At 45.3% G+C, this 16,038-nt stretch overlaps 1 protein-coding gene across 2 annotated transcripts in view; it reads left to right on the forward strand.

Annotated features, from left to right (window-relative positions):
• tgfbr1b (transforming growth factor, beta receptor 1 b) overlaps positions 1–9,698 on the forward strand; it is a gene marked incomplete at both ends in the record, with an annotated part of 58,654 nt that extends 48,956 nt beyond the window's left edge. For both annotated transcript variants that reach the window (XM_080514710.1, XM_080514711.1), the window contains 4 exons: positions 2,024–2,180; positions 4,492–4,616; positions 4,744–4,874; positions 9,573–9,698. In XM_080514710.1, coding sequence (XP_080370836.1) covers positions 2,024–2,180; positions 4,492–4,616; positions 4,744–4,874; positions 9,573–9,698 — 539 coding nt within the window. The remainder of the gene's footprint in view (positions 1–2,023; positions 2,181–4,491; positions 4,617–4,743; positions 4,875–9,572) is intronic.
• Positions 9,699–16,038: the final 6,340 nt, after the last annotated feature.

Genomic DNA, 16,038 nt, shown 5'->3' on the forward strand with positions numbered 1-16,038 from the left:
ATATCCCAAAAAAACCAGAAGGGTCAACGCAAAGAATAATACCGTATTTTCCGCCCTATAAGGCACCTAAATACCTCAAATTTTCTTAAAAGCTGCCAGTGCGCCTTATAGCCCGGTGCGCCTTATATATGGACGATTGTTCTACTCAAGACTGCTATTTGACAGCTGAACAACCAGAAGCTTTTATTTTGACAACTCTAACTTCGCAACCGGATCTTCAGAGCGGACGACACTCCACACAACACCTTCATCACTCATGGTTGCACACCAACATTCTAACAAACCAAAATAAACTAGATGAAATAATGACTCCCTAAACTGGGAACAAAAACACATAAACACAATCAACACAACACCAAGCCCAACAACGAGCCACAATAACCTCCAACAACACAAAACATGAATTTGTCGCTGCAAGGCATGATGGGACATCATGCCTTGCAGCGACAAATTCAACCTGAGCTCCTCAGTGCAGCCGATAGAAACTCCCATAATTCATTGCAGCTGTTTGTGGTGTTTTAAATGCAATTATTGGGGGTTATATTTGGTTTGTGGTGTCGGTAATAATTGTGTTGTGTTGTGTTTTTGTTGCTTAGTTCATGTAGTTTAGTTTATTATTATTATTATTATTACCGGTAGTTGTAAGTTGTCAACCAGTAGTGAAGAAGGTTTTGTGTGTAGTGTGCTCCTGGCATAGGCTGCAGGTAGACTATCAAAATAAAGTGTGTGCACCTCTCTGGGTGTTAGAATCAGTGGAAAATGTAACCTAATGGCTTTGAGCTATAAATGTTGCTGACCACTGGTCTATTCCATGCGCCTTATAGGGCGGTGCGCCTTATATATGAATGAAGTTGTAAATTATGTCAATCAATGTAGGTGCGCCTTATAACCCGGTGCGCCTTATAGGGCAGAAAATACGGTAAATAAAGCTTCCTATAGAGAAAATACTAATAAACTATTTATAGCCTCTTGCACATTAAAGTTTAAATTCAATTCAATTCAAACTTTATTTCTACAGCCCTTTACAATCACCCAGTGGTACCCAAAGTACCTTACAACAAAGCTATAAAAACAATACATTAAGAAATAAATACGTGAATAAATACATAAAAACAAAAAAATAAAACGCAGGTGCTGACCGTGGGAGGTGCGGCGGTGCTGCAGGTTGGTGAAGCTTCCAGAAATTCATAAAAACAGAGCATACAGAATAAAATACACTGCCCGAGACGGAGTTAAAAGCCAACTTAAAAAAGTGAGTTTTCAGCTTTGATTTAAAAAGGCCAAGATCAGTGATGGTGCGAATGTCAAAGTGTTAAAGATATAGTATATTTAAAAACATTAGAAATACTATTTCCAATAAAGAATAAAAGTCTCCCCACAGCTATTCAAAATGTTTTTAAATGAAGAGAAAACAACTACAACTTAAGAGGACTGTGTAGATTTGAAAAAGGTGGTGCGAGAACGTTAAATCCAGATGTTTCTATTCTGGGAGGTTTATGGAACGTCTCAGTGACGACTTAAAACTGTGCAAATCACTGCTCTGCTTCAAAAAACAGTAAAAAGAAAAATAATTAATGTTTACAATGAACAATAGTTTCTGTTGCTTCTTTTTGTTTGTTTGGGTTTTCCTCATGTATTTACTTCTGTTATGTTCCATATTCATTTTTTCTCCCGTATTACGACTGCTATGTTTATTATTATTATTATTATTTATTTATTTGTTTTTCTTTCTCCAGTTGCTTTTTAAAAAATGTGATTATATTTTTTGCGTCACTGGTGTCTGGGGTTTTTAAGGGGTAGGCTCAAATAAGCCTTGGCTTCAGCCTAATACCCATTTCGGTTACAAGTATATTGTGGAAACAGTGAAAAATCACAGGTGTGTGAACTTGTACCACAAAAATTCATCAACTGCACTTATACTGAAACTGTAACCGAAATAAACCATTCATTCATTCATTCATTCATTCATTCAAAGAGCCGCGACTCGTTTTAAAGCGTCGTATGTTCTTCCTCGGCGTTGCAGGGAAGCCGGCCATCGCCCACCGCGACCTGAAGTCCAAGAACATCCTGGTGAAGAAGAACGGGACCTGCTGCATCGCCGACCTGGGGCTCGCCGTCCGCCACGACTCCGCCACCGACACCATCGACATCGCGCCCAACCACAGAGTGGGAACCAAAAGGTACGCGCTTGTTTTGTGTGTGTGTGTGTGTGCGATGGTTTTAGGAGTCCGTCCCAAAAGGGCGTCTCGCTCCCTAAGGGTACGTCCAAAAAAAACTCCGTCCACTCGGCTCCGGGGCCTGCAGTACCCATGCCAGACCTTTAGGGGCGCTGTGACTCACCAAACACGCCAAAAACGCAGAAGAAGACAGAGAACATCGAAATTTAGACGTAGAATCGCGTTCATAAACCGACGATCCTTCTTCCACACCGTGAACCCCGTCGAACCTCCGTCTTCTTCTCATGGGGTATAAATTGATCTTAATTCAACGGCAGCAACTTTTACGGAAGAGTGTTGATCTTTGCGAGGATTCCCCACCGTCCCCTTTCTATTTTTTTATTATTTTCTCAACACTTTATCCTGAATTATTAATGAACCTCTGGTGGGACTCTTGCCGTTTCCCTCCCCGATCGACCGTCAGTCGGCCGTCCCTCCGTCACCGACGCGTCTCCCTGCTGGACTGTTCCATTAGCTGGACAGTCCGTCTCGTTACGGGTCGTCAGCGGCAACGACTTTTTAATGGACTGGTCAGATTCACCGGCCTCCGTTTCCTCCGAGGTCCAATGACAAATTCTGGTTATTTAAAACTGGTTGGAAAAAAAAATGTCGTTTTCATAATCGGCCTCTATTTGCATCACAAATTCTGTCTGCTTCAGATGAATCGTCTCTTCTTCTTCTTCTCCTCCTCCTCCTCCTTCTCCTCCTTCTTCTTCTTCTTCTTCTTCTTCTTCTCCTCCTTCTTGTTTTTGTTCTTGTTCTTGTTCTTCTTCTCCTCCTCCTCCTTCTCCTCCTCCTCCTTCTTCTTCTTCTTCTTCTTCTCCTCCTTCTTGTTTTTGTTCTTGTTCTTCTTCTCCTCCTTCTCCCTCCTCCTCCTTCTTCTTCTTCTTCTTCTTCTTCTTCTCCTCCTTCTTGTTTTTGTTCTTGTTCTTGTTCTTCTTCTCCTCCTTCTCCCTCCTCCTCCTTCTTCTTCTTCTTCTTCTCCTCCTTCTCCCTCCTCCTCCTCCTTCTTCTTCTTCTCCTTCTTCTCCTTCTTCTTCTTCTTCCCCTCCTTCTCCCTCCTCCTTCTTCTTCTTCTTCTTCTTCTTCTTCTCCTCCTTCTCCCTCCTCCTCCTTCTTCTTCTTCTTCTCCTCCTTCTCCCTCCTCCTCCTCCTCCTTCTTCTTCTTCTTCTTCCCCTCCTTCTCCCTCCTCCTTCTTCTTCTTCTTCTTCTCCTTCTTGTTCTTGTTCTTGTTCTTCTTGTTCTTGTTCTTCTCCTCCTCCTTCTCCTTCTTCTTCTTCTTCTTCTCCTCCCCCTTCTTCTCCTCCTCCTTCTTCTCCCTCCTTCTCTTCCTCTTCCTCTTCCTCTTCCTCTTCCTCTTCCTCTTCCTCTTCCTCTTCCTCTTCCTCCTCCTCCTCCTCTTCCTCCTCCTTCTTGTTCTTGTTCTTCTTCTTCTTCTTCTCCTCCCTCCTTCTCCCTCCTCCTCCTCCTCCTTCTTCTTCTTCTTCCTTATAAAGGCAATCTGTCGAAGGCGCTCTGCTTTCCAAAAACAATCCTGCATTAAAGTGCTGCAGTCATTAGTGAGATTGTTTCGGGATGAATGACGGAGGATTACGTGACGAGAGGCGGTGGAAGAACTCCAGCCGTGACGAGTGTTTGTCAGTCCGAGCTCGTCTCAGATCCACTAATTGTTCCCATTCATCTGCTGATTCCTGCCAATCAGCGCTTAAGTGTCATTTTAAGCCGTCCGTTCTGCATATTTTGCCTCAAATATTTTTTTTGTAATAGAAATCCTCATGAGTGCGGCGGTACGGTCCTCTGGGCTTCAGTTGCATAAGTAGGGAGGGAAAAAAAGAAGATAAGCACATGAAAAGTCGTTCGATGACTCGCGTTTCGTGAAAGAAAAAAAAGATCAACAGGTTCAAAATAGACAAGTTGATCATAGTTCTCGATGAAAAGCACCGACGAATTAGCGGATCTTAAGTCTGAATGCTTTCGAGAGGTTGTTTTTTAAATTCAACACTGAAAGGCTTTCAAGGCCTGTATAACATTTCGTCCTCTGGTCCTCACTAAAGGGTCCACAGCTTCAGTCCCCCGCCTCGTCACCATGGCGACGAGACTTTCTGTCCCCCCGCCAGGGGTTTTTGTCATTTCCACGTCTTTCGTCCTGCTTTTGTTGTTGTTGTTTTGGGTTTTTTTGGAAGCGGGACGCGGAAATGATCGCGGCGGCGATGGTGAAATATGAGCCGAGCGTCACGTTGTCTCGCTGCGTCCCCCCCCCCCCCGTCCCTGCAGGTACATGGCCCCCGAGGTCCTGGACGACTCCATCAACATGAAACACTTCGAGTCGTTCAAGCGGGCCGACATCTACGCCATGGGCCTGGTGTTCTGGGAGATCGCCAGCCGCTGCTCCATGGGAGGTGAGTCGACCAGGTCCCATCAGCTCTGGGGGGAGGGGCTTGGGGTGGGGGGTGGGGGGTGGGGGGTGGGGGGGGATGAAATGGGACACGAGCGAGTTTTCAAAAACCGCCGTCTTCGCGTGTCCAGGAATCCACGAGGACTACCAGCTGCCCTACTACGACCTGGTCCAGTCGGACCCGTCGGTGGAGGAGATGAGGAAGGTGGTGTGTGAGCAGAAGCTCCGGCCCAACATCCCCAACCGCTGGCAGAGCTGTGAGGTAGGGCTGCGGGGGAGGGGCGAGGAGGGGGAGGGTGGAGGGGGGGAGGGGGGGGGAGGGGTGGGAGGTCTGGTTCAGGGCGGTTCAGGGTGAACGTGGCTCCGTTCAGGACCAGGACCAGGTTTACAGGTCAGACTCTGTGGGGAAAGTCCATCCGGTAGTTTGTGTTGACGGTCGAGCAGAAATGACAGGAGACGGATCGTAAACAAACTCGTTTATTAAACTTTTGGCAGGTTGAAGTAGTTTTTTTTTTTTTTAAATCCAACAAAAATGCAACTATGAAACAAAATACATCCAGGATTTAGAGCTGCTTCTTCTTCTTCTCCTTCTTCTCTTCCTCCTCCTTCTTTTTCTTCTTCCTCCTCCTTCTCTCCCTCCTTCTTCTTCTTCCTCCTTCTCTCCCTCCTCCTTCTTCTTCCTCCTCCTTCTCCTTCTTCTTCTTCTCTTCTTCTACTTCTCCTTCTTCTCTTCCTCCTCCTTTTTCTTCTTCCTCCTCCTCTCCCTCCTCCTTCTTCTCCTCCTCCTTCTTCTTCTTCCTCCTTCTCCTCCTTCTTCTACTTCTCCTTCTTGTCTCCCTCCTCCTTCTTCTCCTCCTCCTTCTTTTTCTTCTTCCTCCTCCTTCTCCTCCTCCTCCTCCTCCATCTTCTACTTCTCCTTCTTCTCTCCCTCCTCCTTCTTCTTCTCCTCCTCCTCTCCCTCCTCCTTCTTCTTCTCCTCCTCCTTCTTATTCTTCCTCCTCCTCCTTCTTCTACTTCTCCTTCTTCTCTCCCTCCTCCTTTTTCTTCTTCCTCCTCCTCTCCCTCCTCCTTCTCCTCCTCCTTCTTCTTCTTCCTCCTTCTCCTCCTTCTACTTCTCCTTCTTCTTCTTCCTCCTTCTCCTCCTTCTTCTACTTCTCCTTCTTCTCTCCCTCCTCCTTCTTCTCCTCCTCCTTCTTTTTCTTCTTCCTCCTCCTTCTCTCCCTCCTTCTTCTTCCTCCTCCTTCTCCTCCTCCTCCTCCTCCATCTTCTACTTCTCCTTCTTCTCTCCCTCCTCCTTCTTCTCCTCCTCCTCCTCTTCCTCCTCCTCCTTCTTCTCCTCCTCCTCCTTCTTCTTCTTCTTCTTCTTCCTCCTCCTCCTTCTTCTACTTCTCCTTCTTCTCTCCCTCCTCCTCCTTCTTCTTCCTCCTCCTCTTCCTCCTCCTTCTTCTTCCTCTTCCTCCTCCTCCTTCTTCTACTTCTCCTTCTTCTCTCCCTCCTCCTCCTTCTTCTTCTTCTCCTCCTCCTCTCCCTCCTCCTTCTTCTTCTCCTCCTCCTTCTTATTCTTCCTCCTCCTCCTTCTTCTACTTCTCCTTCTTCTCTCCCTCCTCCTTTTTCTTCTTCCTCCTCCTCTCCCTCCTCCTTCTTCTCCTCCTCCTTCTTCTTCTTCCTCCTTCTCCTCCTTCTACTTCTTCTTCTTCTTCCTCCTTCTCCTCCTTCTTCTACTTCTCCTTCTTCTCTCCCTCCTCCTTCTTCTCCTCCTCCTTCTTTTTCTTCTTCCTCCTCCTTCTCTCCCTCCTTCTTCTTCCTCCTCCTTCTCCTCCTCCTCCTCCTCCATCTTCTACTTCTCCTTCTTCTCTCCCCCCTCCTTCTTCTCCTCCTCCTCCTCTTCCTCCTCCTCCTTCTTCTCCTCCTCCTCCTTCTTCTTCTCCTCCTTCTTATTCTTCCTCCTCCTCCTTCTTCTACTTCTCCTTCTTCTCTCCCTCCTCCTTTTTCTTCTTCCTCCTCCTCTCCCTCCTCCTTCTTCTTCTTCCTCCTTCTCCTCCTTCTACTTCTTCTTCTTCTTCCTCCTTCTCCTCCTTCTTCTACTTCTCCTTCTTCTCTCCCTCCTCCTTCTCCTCCTCCTTCTTTTTCTTCTTCCTCCTCCTTCTCTCCCTCCTTCTTCTTCCTCCTCCTTCTCCTCCTCCTCCTCCTCCATCTTCTACTTCTCCTTCTTCTCTCCCTCCTCCTTCTTCTCCTCCTCCTCCTCTTCCTCCTCCTCCTTCTTCTCCTCCTCCTCCTTCTTCTTCTCCTCCTTCTTATTCTTCCTCCTCCTCCTTCTTCTACTTCTCCTTCTTCTCTCCCTCCTCCTTTTTCTTCTTCCTCCTCCTCTCCCTCCTCCTTCTTCTTCTTCCTCCTTCTCCTCCTTCTACTTCTCCTTCTTCTTCCTCCTTCTCCTTCTTCTACTTCTCCTTCTTCTCTCACTCCTCCTTCTTCTCCTCCTCCTTCTTTTTCTTCTTCCTCCTCCTTCTCCTCCTCCTCCTCCTCCATCTTCTACTTCTCCTTCTTCTCTCCCTCCTCCTTCTTCTTCTCCTCCTCCTCTCCCTCCTCCTCCTTCTTCTCCTCCTCCTTCTTATTCTTCCTCCTCCTCCTTCTTCTACTTCTCCTTCTTCTCTCCCTCCTCCTCCTTCTTCTTCTTCCTCCTCCTCCTCCTCCTCCTCCTCCTCCTCCTTCTTCTTCTTGACCTTAATATTTGCCATAATTGTCCACATTATTTAAAACAATCCCAAAAAAATTTGAGTTCTACAATTTAGTTATGTTCGATTAAATCCTTCTGCAACTTAAAACAATAACTGTATGTAATGTGATTGCATTGTTTTTTTTATTTACTTACCAAAATAAAACAAAAGTGTTACTTATTACGTCAGAAATCAGCAATTTGTTCACGTTGCCTCAGCGTCCAGCGGTCCCGCTGTTCTTTATGAGGACGTCGTGTTCAACGATTGCATTCCGTTCCCACAATAATCTCCCGGCGCCGGCCTTCGTTTCAAAATAAAAAAAAACGACTCAAAGAGCTTTTCTCCCTCCGTCGTGACGGACGGTCTTTAGTCTCCGCCGAGAGGCGGCGTTCAGGGTTGGCGCTCATCCAGCCTCGCTGGTTTCCGCAGAGTTTTGAAGTGAGACGGCATTTTGTGTCTCTGCAGCAGCGTGGAGTCAGACTTGTGTTTCCTACTGAGATTGCTGCGTCAGCGTTTTCCCTCCCGACTCGTAAATCACACACACGAACACACACCGACACCATAAAGGGAAAAAAAAAAAGCTTATTCCAGCTCTTTAACATGGTTTCCTGCAGGAAAAAAAAAGCTTCCTAACTGTACAAAACCAAAATATTAAAGTTGCCGGTGCAGCAAAGCATCATGGGATTGATCATAAACCTGCACCGTTGTAAAAACAGATCAAGTGTCTGAAAAGACTCATGAATCCTGTTTTGCAGTGGCGATGAAATACAGCGAGTGATTTGTAAATAAGGCAGACCTGATTTACTGGCTGTGAAGAATTAATCAGCTGAAGTTGTAATTATTACACATTAATACGACCCCGGTAATTTAAGAGAAGAATTAGTGAGGAGAGGAAACATCCAGGACTCATTATTGTTTCATGTTTCTGAGATTATTAAAGTAGTTTTGCTCCATCTTCATTTCCCCAACTGTTTTCTCCTGCAAAATCTATGGAAATGCTCCGTCTCCATGGGAACGGGAGAGAAACGGAACTTTTTGAAAATGCTCCGTCTCCTTGGGAACGGGAGAGAAACGGAACTTTTTGAAAGTGCTCCGTCTCCATGGGAACGGGAGAGAAACGGAACTTTTTGAAAATGCTCCGTCTCCATGGAAACAGGAGATAGACTGAACTTTTTGAAAATGCTGTCTCCATGGAAACGGTAGAGAAACGGAACTTTTTGACAATGCTCCGTCTCCATGGAAACAGGAGATAGACTGAACTTTTTGAAAATGCTGTCTCCATGGAAACGGTAGAGAAACGGAACTTTTTGAAAATGCTCCGTCTCCTTGGGAACGGGACAGAAACGGAACTTTTTGAAAATGCTCCATCTCCATGGAAATGGGAGACAAACGGAACTTTTTGAAAATGCTCCGTCTCCGTGGAAACAGGAGATAGACTGAACTTTTTGAAAATGCTGTCTCCATGGAAACGGTAGAGAAACGGAACTTTTTGACAATGCTCCGTCTCCATGGAAACAAGAGATAGACTGAACTTTTTGAAAATGCTGTCTCCATGGAAACGGTAGAGAAACGGAACTTTTTGACAATGCTCCGTCTCCATGGAAACAAGAGATAGACTGAACTTTTTGAAAATGCTGTCTCCATGGAAACGGTAGAGAAACTGAACTTTTTGACAATGCTCCGTCTTCATGGAAATGGCAGAGAAACTGAATTATTTTTTTTTTTTTGAAAATGCTCCATTTTCGGGGGAGAAAACTGAACTTTTTGAAACTGAGTGAAGAGCCTGGAAGTGCAAAACATCGACCAACTTCACCTGAAAACCTGATGTTTCCGTCGTCTTTTCAGAATTTTATCCAGATTTTTTTGTGTTTATTTTTCTCGGGGTCGTTCTGAACTGGTTTCCTTTGAGGCGTTTAGAAAACAACCTCCTTTCATGTTCTTAAAGTTTACCTTTTGAAAAACGATTCAATTGAAACTTTTTTCTTTGTTTTTGTTTATGTTTGCGGAAAAGTTGAATTTCACCAAAATAGCAGGAAACCCCCCCCCCCCCCAAAAAAAAAAATGTGGCAGCTATTACTTCAGTGTACCGTTGTCGTGGAAACGGACACCCAAAGCTTTCTCTTTTTTTATCTCCCCCCACTTGAAATCAGGCCCCAACTGTCTTCTAATCATAAGGTTTTGTCGTCTGTCCCCCCCCCCAACTCCACCCCACCCCCAAACCCCCCCACCCACCCCCTCCCCCACAGGCCTTACGGGTGATGGCAAAGATCATGCGGGAGTGCTGGTATGCTAACGGCGCCGCCCGGCTCACCGCTCTGCGGATCAAGAAGACGCTGTCTCAGCTCAGCCAACAGGAAGGAATCAAGATGTAGACACACACACACACACACACACACACACACACACACACACACACACACACACACACACAGAAGCGCACACAAACACCTCTGACTGGCATTCATATCGTTAGCATTACTATCTTCTTTATTATTATTATTATTATTATTATTATTATCATGAGTTGTGCCTCGCTCTTTTATTTTGAAAGGGAAGAAACTTTTTCCATCCCCTTTTCTTTGATCTTTTTTTTTTTTTTTTTTTTCATTTCAAACTGATGAGTCCATCTGAGCCCCGGGATTCGTGCGTGTGAATGTGTGTGTGTGAGTGAGTGAGTGTGTGTGTGTGTGTGTGTGTGTGTGTGTGTGTGTGTGTGTGTGTGTGTGTGTGTGTGTGTGTGTGTGTGTGTGTGTGAGTGTGTGTGTGTGTGAGTGTGAGTGTGTGTGTAAAACGCCTGGATGTTTGCACCGGACGGATCCGATGAAGGATTTGGAAGCTCCGCCGAACGCCTCAACTCGCTGTCCCCCATCCTCCTTTGACCGCATTCATCACATCTCAAGTTACTGCCGTTTGTCACACACACACACACACACACACACACACACACACACACACACACACACACACACACACACACACACACACACACACACACACTGGGGAGAACCTCTGAGCTGCCGGATCTCCTCACGTCTTCATCAACAGCCCCTCCCCCGTACGTTAGATCTTACAGCAGGGCTGCAAGCCGCTGATACGCACACACACACACACACACACACACACACACACACACACACACACACACACACACACACACACACACACACACACACACACACTGAGGCGTGTTATCATATGGACCCTGAACGCCTCATGGCGGCGTCACAGCGACAGACAGATTTAATGAAGCGGGGGGAAACGAACTGTATCTTCACTGCCATGAAATGCTGGTTTATTTCTGGAGAATTGAAAACGGTGGTTAAAGTGAGGTGGAGATCAGATCCTGTCAGAACGACGTCGTCTCCCCCCCCCCCCCCCTCCCCCCCCCACCGAATGAAGGTTTGACGACGACGACGGCGGATTCAACCGGGACCGTCACACCTGATAAAGTCTATATTTAATTTAATATCTTCACAGAACTTGGAAGGAATTGATGTAAAGGAGGAGAAAAAAAGGACATTTTAAAAGTTTCCTGGCGTAGAGTCTAAACAAAAATATCATTTTTTTCACAAAATGGTGAGATTTATTGTACTTTTCAGAGGTTTGCAGCCCTGTGTTGGTGATATTTCAGTACCCCCCCCACAACGCTTCGTCTCCTTCATGAGCACAACTGCTCTTCGCCTGTTACCGTTTTAATTTATGCTTTTTATTTCCTTTCTTCTTATGTTTTTTTTTTTTTTTTTTTTTTTAACTAAACTGGACATGGTGACCTCATTCATGCTGCAACATATGCAATATACAGTAGAAGAAGAAGAAGTGAAAAAAAAAAAAGAGTCTATTTTGGATACTCTGCTCTGCTCAACCACAAACGGCAAAGAGAAGAACGGCGCCGCCACCGACCCGCCGCCACCATCTGCCTTCAAGCCGGCTGTAAGCGGGAACGTGCCGGCGCTTTTTTAAAGCCTCCTCCCGGAGCGTGTGGGGACGCAGCGCCGCCCCCTGGTGGTGGGGAGGGGAGAAGCCCCGCCGGGCACACAGCAGGATCGTACTATGCACACACTCACACGGCTTTACGGGCCGACGCTCTGGTGCCATTTTCATCAACGGAAACCCCCTCGGGACCCCCCCACTACCCCCCCCCCCCCACCACCCTCGCCGGACCTCATCACACCAGCTACTGCCCCCCCCAGGACGCCCCTCCCCCCCTCCACCCCGACTCTTGACTCAGAGACTTTCAAACTTTTTTTTTTTTTTATTATTCCTCTCGCTGGGACTTTTTCTCTTTTGGATAATCGACAACAACAACAACAAAAAAACCAACAACAAGCAGTGAGGTATTCATTTAAATATAGCAAACGGATATTTACTAAGCCATAGGTTTTCCAGGTTATGTTTCTTTTCTTCTTCTCTCTCTCTCGCTTTGTTTCTCTCTCGTTTGGTTTTTGAGTCTTTTTCTACTAGAATGTACATTTACAAGAAAAAAACAAAAGAAAAACCAGACGACAACATTATGACGGTTCTGTCATTTCAGCTTCGCCTTAAGGGACCAACGCAGAAGAGTCAGTCTGCTCTTATTCTGTCTTTATTTTTATTGTCGTTTTTGTGTTTCTTAATGAAAGATAAATATATATATATATATAAAAACATATATATATATAATTGGTTACTATGATAAAAAAAAAGTGTCATTATTCTGTGTAAAGTACAAAAATATATATATATGTATGTATGTATGTAGCATCTGATTTAACGGTTTGTTTCAAGTGTTTGTTGTTAAAACTGCCTCACATCCAAACTCTTCGTTTAGTTTTTCTGCAAAAATTTCCTCATTGGAAGAAAAACGTGAAAAATCTTTGACACTTTTTTTTTTTTTATGTTTGTTACGATCTACAGTTCTTTTTTTTTTTTTTTAATGTCGGTTGATTTTTAACGGTTGGTTTCAACATTTGACGTTTTTAAGCGACGTTCAGTCTTAATTTGCACAAACGGCATTAAAGTGTTGATCTGAAACCGACAACGAGGATTTTAAAACGACGTCAAAGATTTTTCATGGTGAAGTGTTGGTGGCGACGAGCGTCGGAACATTCTGAGATTTACTTCTTTTTTTTGTGCCTTTTTTCCTTTGCTTTTTCTTTTTCTCTTTCCTTTTTCTTTCCCTTTTTTCTTTTGTTTAAAATTTCTGTTTTTTTTTCTTTTTCTATTTTTTCACATTCACATTCTTTTTTCTTTTTCTTTTGTTTTAATTTTCTCTTTTTTCCCTTTTCTTTTGTTTTTGTTTTTGTTTTGCTTTTTTCCATTTTTACAAATTTTTTCTAACTTTTTCCCTTTTTTTCTTTTGTTTTAATTTTCTTTTCATTTTTACCCCTTTTTTCTTTTTTAAATTTTTTTCCCCATTTTTACAAATTTTTTCTTTTTTTTTTTTCCTTTTGTTTTAATTTGATCTTTTTTTCCTTTTTCTTATTTTTCCCTTTTTCTTTTGTTTTAAATTTCTTTTTTCCATTTTTTCACATTTTTTCTTTTTGTTTTTTCCTTTTGTTTTAATTTGATCTTTTTTCCCCTTTATTTTTCCCTTTTTTCATTTTCTTTTAATTTTCTCTCTAATTTTTTTTTCTTTATTAAAATTTTTTTCCCCCCTTATTTTCTTTTTCCTTTTTTTTTCTTAAAGGGTATAAAAAAAGAGATCTAAACTCTGATGTTTCTGCGTGGAGGGCGTGTGCAGAGGCCCTGGAGGCTCCGGTAAAGCCGGCCCACCGCAGTCCCACCAAATCCCTCCAGACACTTCAATCATCTCGTAGATCCGAGCGGCCGGACGCCGATCGGCTCAAACAAACCGACCGTCTGAACGATTAAGTGCACTTCATGTCCGGCGGCGGAGTTTACCTGTGGGGCAGTTTGTCAGACGTTCTGTTCACTTCCTTTTATTCGTCTTTCCTTAACGGACACATGATGTATTGATGTGCTGCTACTCAGTCGCCCGGCTCGCCCTCGCCCTCGCCCTCGCCGGCGAGGCGCCGAGCCGCCGTTGGATGTAAATAACCGCCGGATCGCCTGGATCCGACCGTTCTCGTGCCATGTTTTGCTCCCACGCAAAAAAATCCACCTCATTTTGGGAAGCGGCCCTCTCTCTCTCTCTCTCTCTCTGTCTGTCTCTCTCTCGATCTCTCGATCTCGTTCGTTTTACCGACGAGCCTTTCAAATCGACACGCACAGTTTGTCGCCTTGCGTACCGATGGAGGCGCCTCAGAGCGGCCAACCCTCCCCACGCAGCTGGAAAAGCACCGAGACGTTTCCCCTTCGCTGGAAAAGCCCCGAGTTGTGGGAGGAAGAGGAGGAGGAGGTGGAGGAAGAGGAGGAGGAGGAGGAGAGGCGGCGGGATTGTTCAGAGAAAATTGGTCTTAAGAATTGTTCCTGACGCCCCCGGAGCAACCGATAATGACACAAGAGCGACAAAGTACCCCTTTTTTTTTTTTTTTTAAATTGCGCTAATGCACTTCCTCCAACGAATTTACTGCCAGTTACAAAAAGATCCCCCCCCCCCACTCCCCCGCTCTAACATTAAGTGATATTCAGCTCCTAACGGTTCAGATGAATGAATCAAACTGAAGCATTAGCATCATTAGCGCTCCTCTTCCTCCTCCTCCTCCTCCCCCCCCCCCCCCCCCCCCCCCCTCTCCCGGCGAAGCACTCAGGTCTCCACTCAGGGTCTGTTTACTCGGGAGCATTTCGGCTTGATCTCAAACGGGGAAGACTCGGTACGTGAAGGAATGAGAGGATTTGGAAGGACATACAGTGACGTCGTCGGGTTCTAACACCCGGAGCTGTTCGGTTAAAGTTCCTCTGCCAGACGTTCATCTCTTAATACGTAGTCGCGCTCAGACAAACGCGTATTTCCAGCATTTATACTTCCATTTCCCCCCCCCCCCCCCCCCCCCCCCACAAAGTGGCCATAATTAATTGGGACCAGTGGATTAAAAAATAAAAGACAGAAGCGTTTCTGATTCAGTCTGAATCGACCAAAGAACCCTTCAGTTTAGATCAGGACCCGTTTGGGATTGAAGCGAACGAGCCGGAGAAGGTTTGACTCGCCTTTCGCAACAAATTCAAGTTCAGTTTAAATCGACCTTGAGCCTTTTTCTAAAAAGAAAAGGATTAAAAAAAATCATAAACCTCTCAGCAGTCGGACCCCAGAAGCTTTAAAACTACCAAACACTTCGCAGGAGACACGAACCTTTTCACGTCTCAGATCAGTTGCTGCGGCGCAACTTCGTCAGCCGGCCCGTTCTTTTCAGAAAGACAAAAAAAAAAAAAAACTTTTTGAAAGTGTGTCAAAATGGCGGTGCGGCGGCGGTTCCGCCGTCCCGACTCGTTTTCGCGAAAGAAGTGTTGCTAAACATGAAATGGCGGGACTGTAAATATCTGGTTGGAGCGGAACAGAAGGACAAAAGCTACCGTGATATTTGAAGAACGTGAAGGTGGATATCGCTGCTATATTAAAAAAAAGGAGGGGGGGAGGGGTAGGGGGGGGGGGGGGCGTAATAGACTTAAGCTGAATTCCATGTTCAATATGTGCAGAAGTGGTCAAAGTCGCCGGGGCTCGCCACCAGGGAGACCGGGGCCAAGGACTCATCTCTCTAAGCCATGCGGGGGATTGGCGGCGGTGCGAAACACTAAATTCCCAGTTCTCCGAGTTTCCCTTTAAGCCCTGGCGACGCCGCCGGGCCTCGGGGTGGGATGCAGATGTACAGTGTGTGTGTGTGTGTGTGTGTGTTTTCCATTAGCAAACGTCATTCTCTGGGACATCAGCAACAACAAAAGCTCAACTCAACAGCACCTCTGGTATGCCTCCTTACTCGGACAACCTTCATTCTGTCTTAAAAGTCACCAGCAGCCTTGTACTTTTTTCTTTTTCTTTTCTTTTTCCACACCCAAGATGACTTAACTGTAAAAAGACACGTTTGCACCCGGCCGTCTCGCGCTCTTTATAAGAAGGAACAAAAAAAAAAAAACAACTGTCTGTCTTCGACTCTCTCTTGCCTTTCTATCTTGTCATTCCATGTTCTCTTACTTAACATCTCCAAGCTACAAGGGCCACACTTCACTGCAGCCGGTACCCCCCCCCATCCCTTCCTCCCCCCACTTTCGTAACATCCGATCGGCCCACCGACGATCGAGCAAGACGTTTCTCTCCAGATGTGTGCGATACCTCAAAGATTGTCGAATTCGGAAAGTGAAACGAGGATTGAGCAAAGCACGTCGTAGAAAGCTATAGTACTCTTTGGATCGTGAACACGCCTACGTTCCGGTCGATTCCTCATCCCGTGCTTCTCACCTCGGGAACTTTAGGCTTCGGTCTGACGATCGTTTGATTTGGCGTAGTGTCGGCGGATCAGAACGTTTGGGTTTCTCTCGGTAAATCGTATGACGTCGCCACGCTGACGTGTCCCATAGCGGCGCTGGATTAATAAAACGGAATCGTCCACCTTCATTACCGAAACTGTACGGTTCTACTTTAAACACCGCCTGTTCATTGAAAAGACAAATCAAATAAAATTAACCAAAATGAACCAAAAACCAAAAAGTTCACTGAAAATTTACCTTTTAAAAAAACCAGTTTGTTATTCACAATCAACATTTGGTGGCTTTTCTAAACGCCCGTAACCTTCCATTTAACTGAACCCATTACTTGTATCAACGATACTTCAATACCCCAGA

The sequence above is a fragment of the Blennius ocellaris genome, assembly GCF_963422515.1.
Source record: "Blennius ocellaris genome assembly, chromosome: 19".
In the NCBI taxonomy this organism is placed as follows: domain Eukaryota; kingdom Metazoa; phylum Chordata; class Actinopteri; order Blenniiformes; family Blenniidae; genus Blennius; species Blennius ocellaris.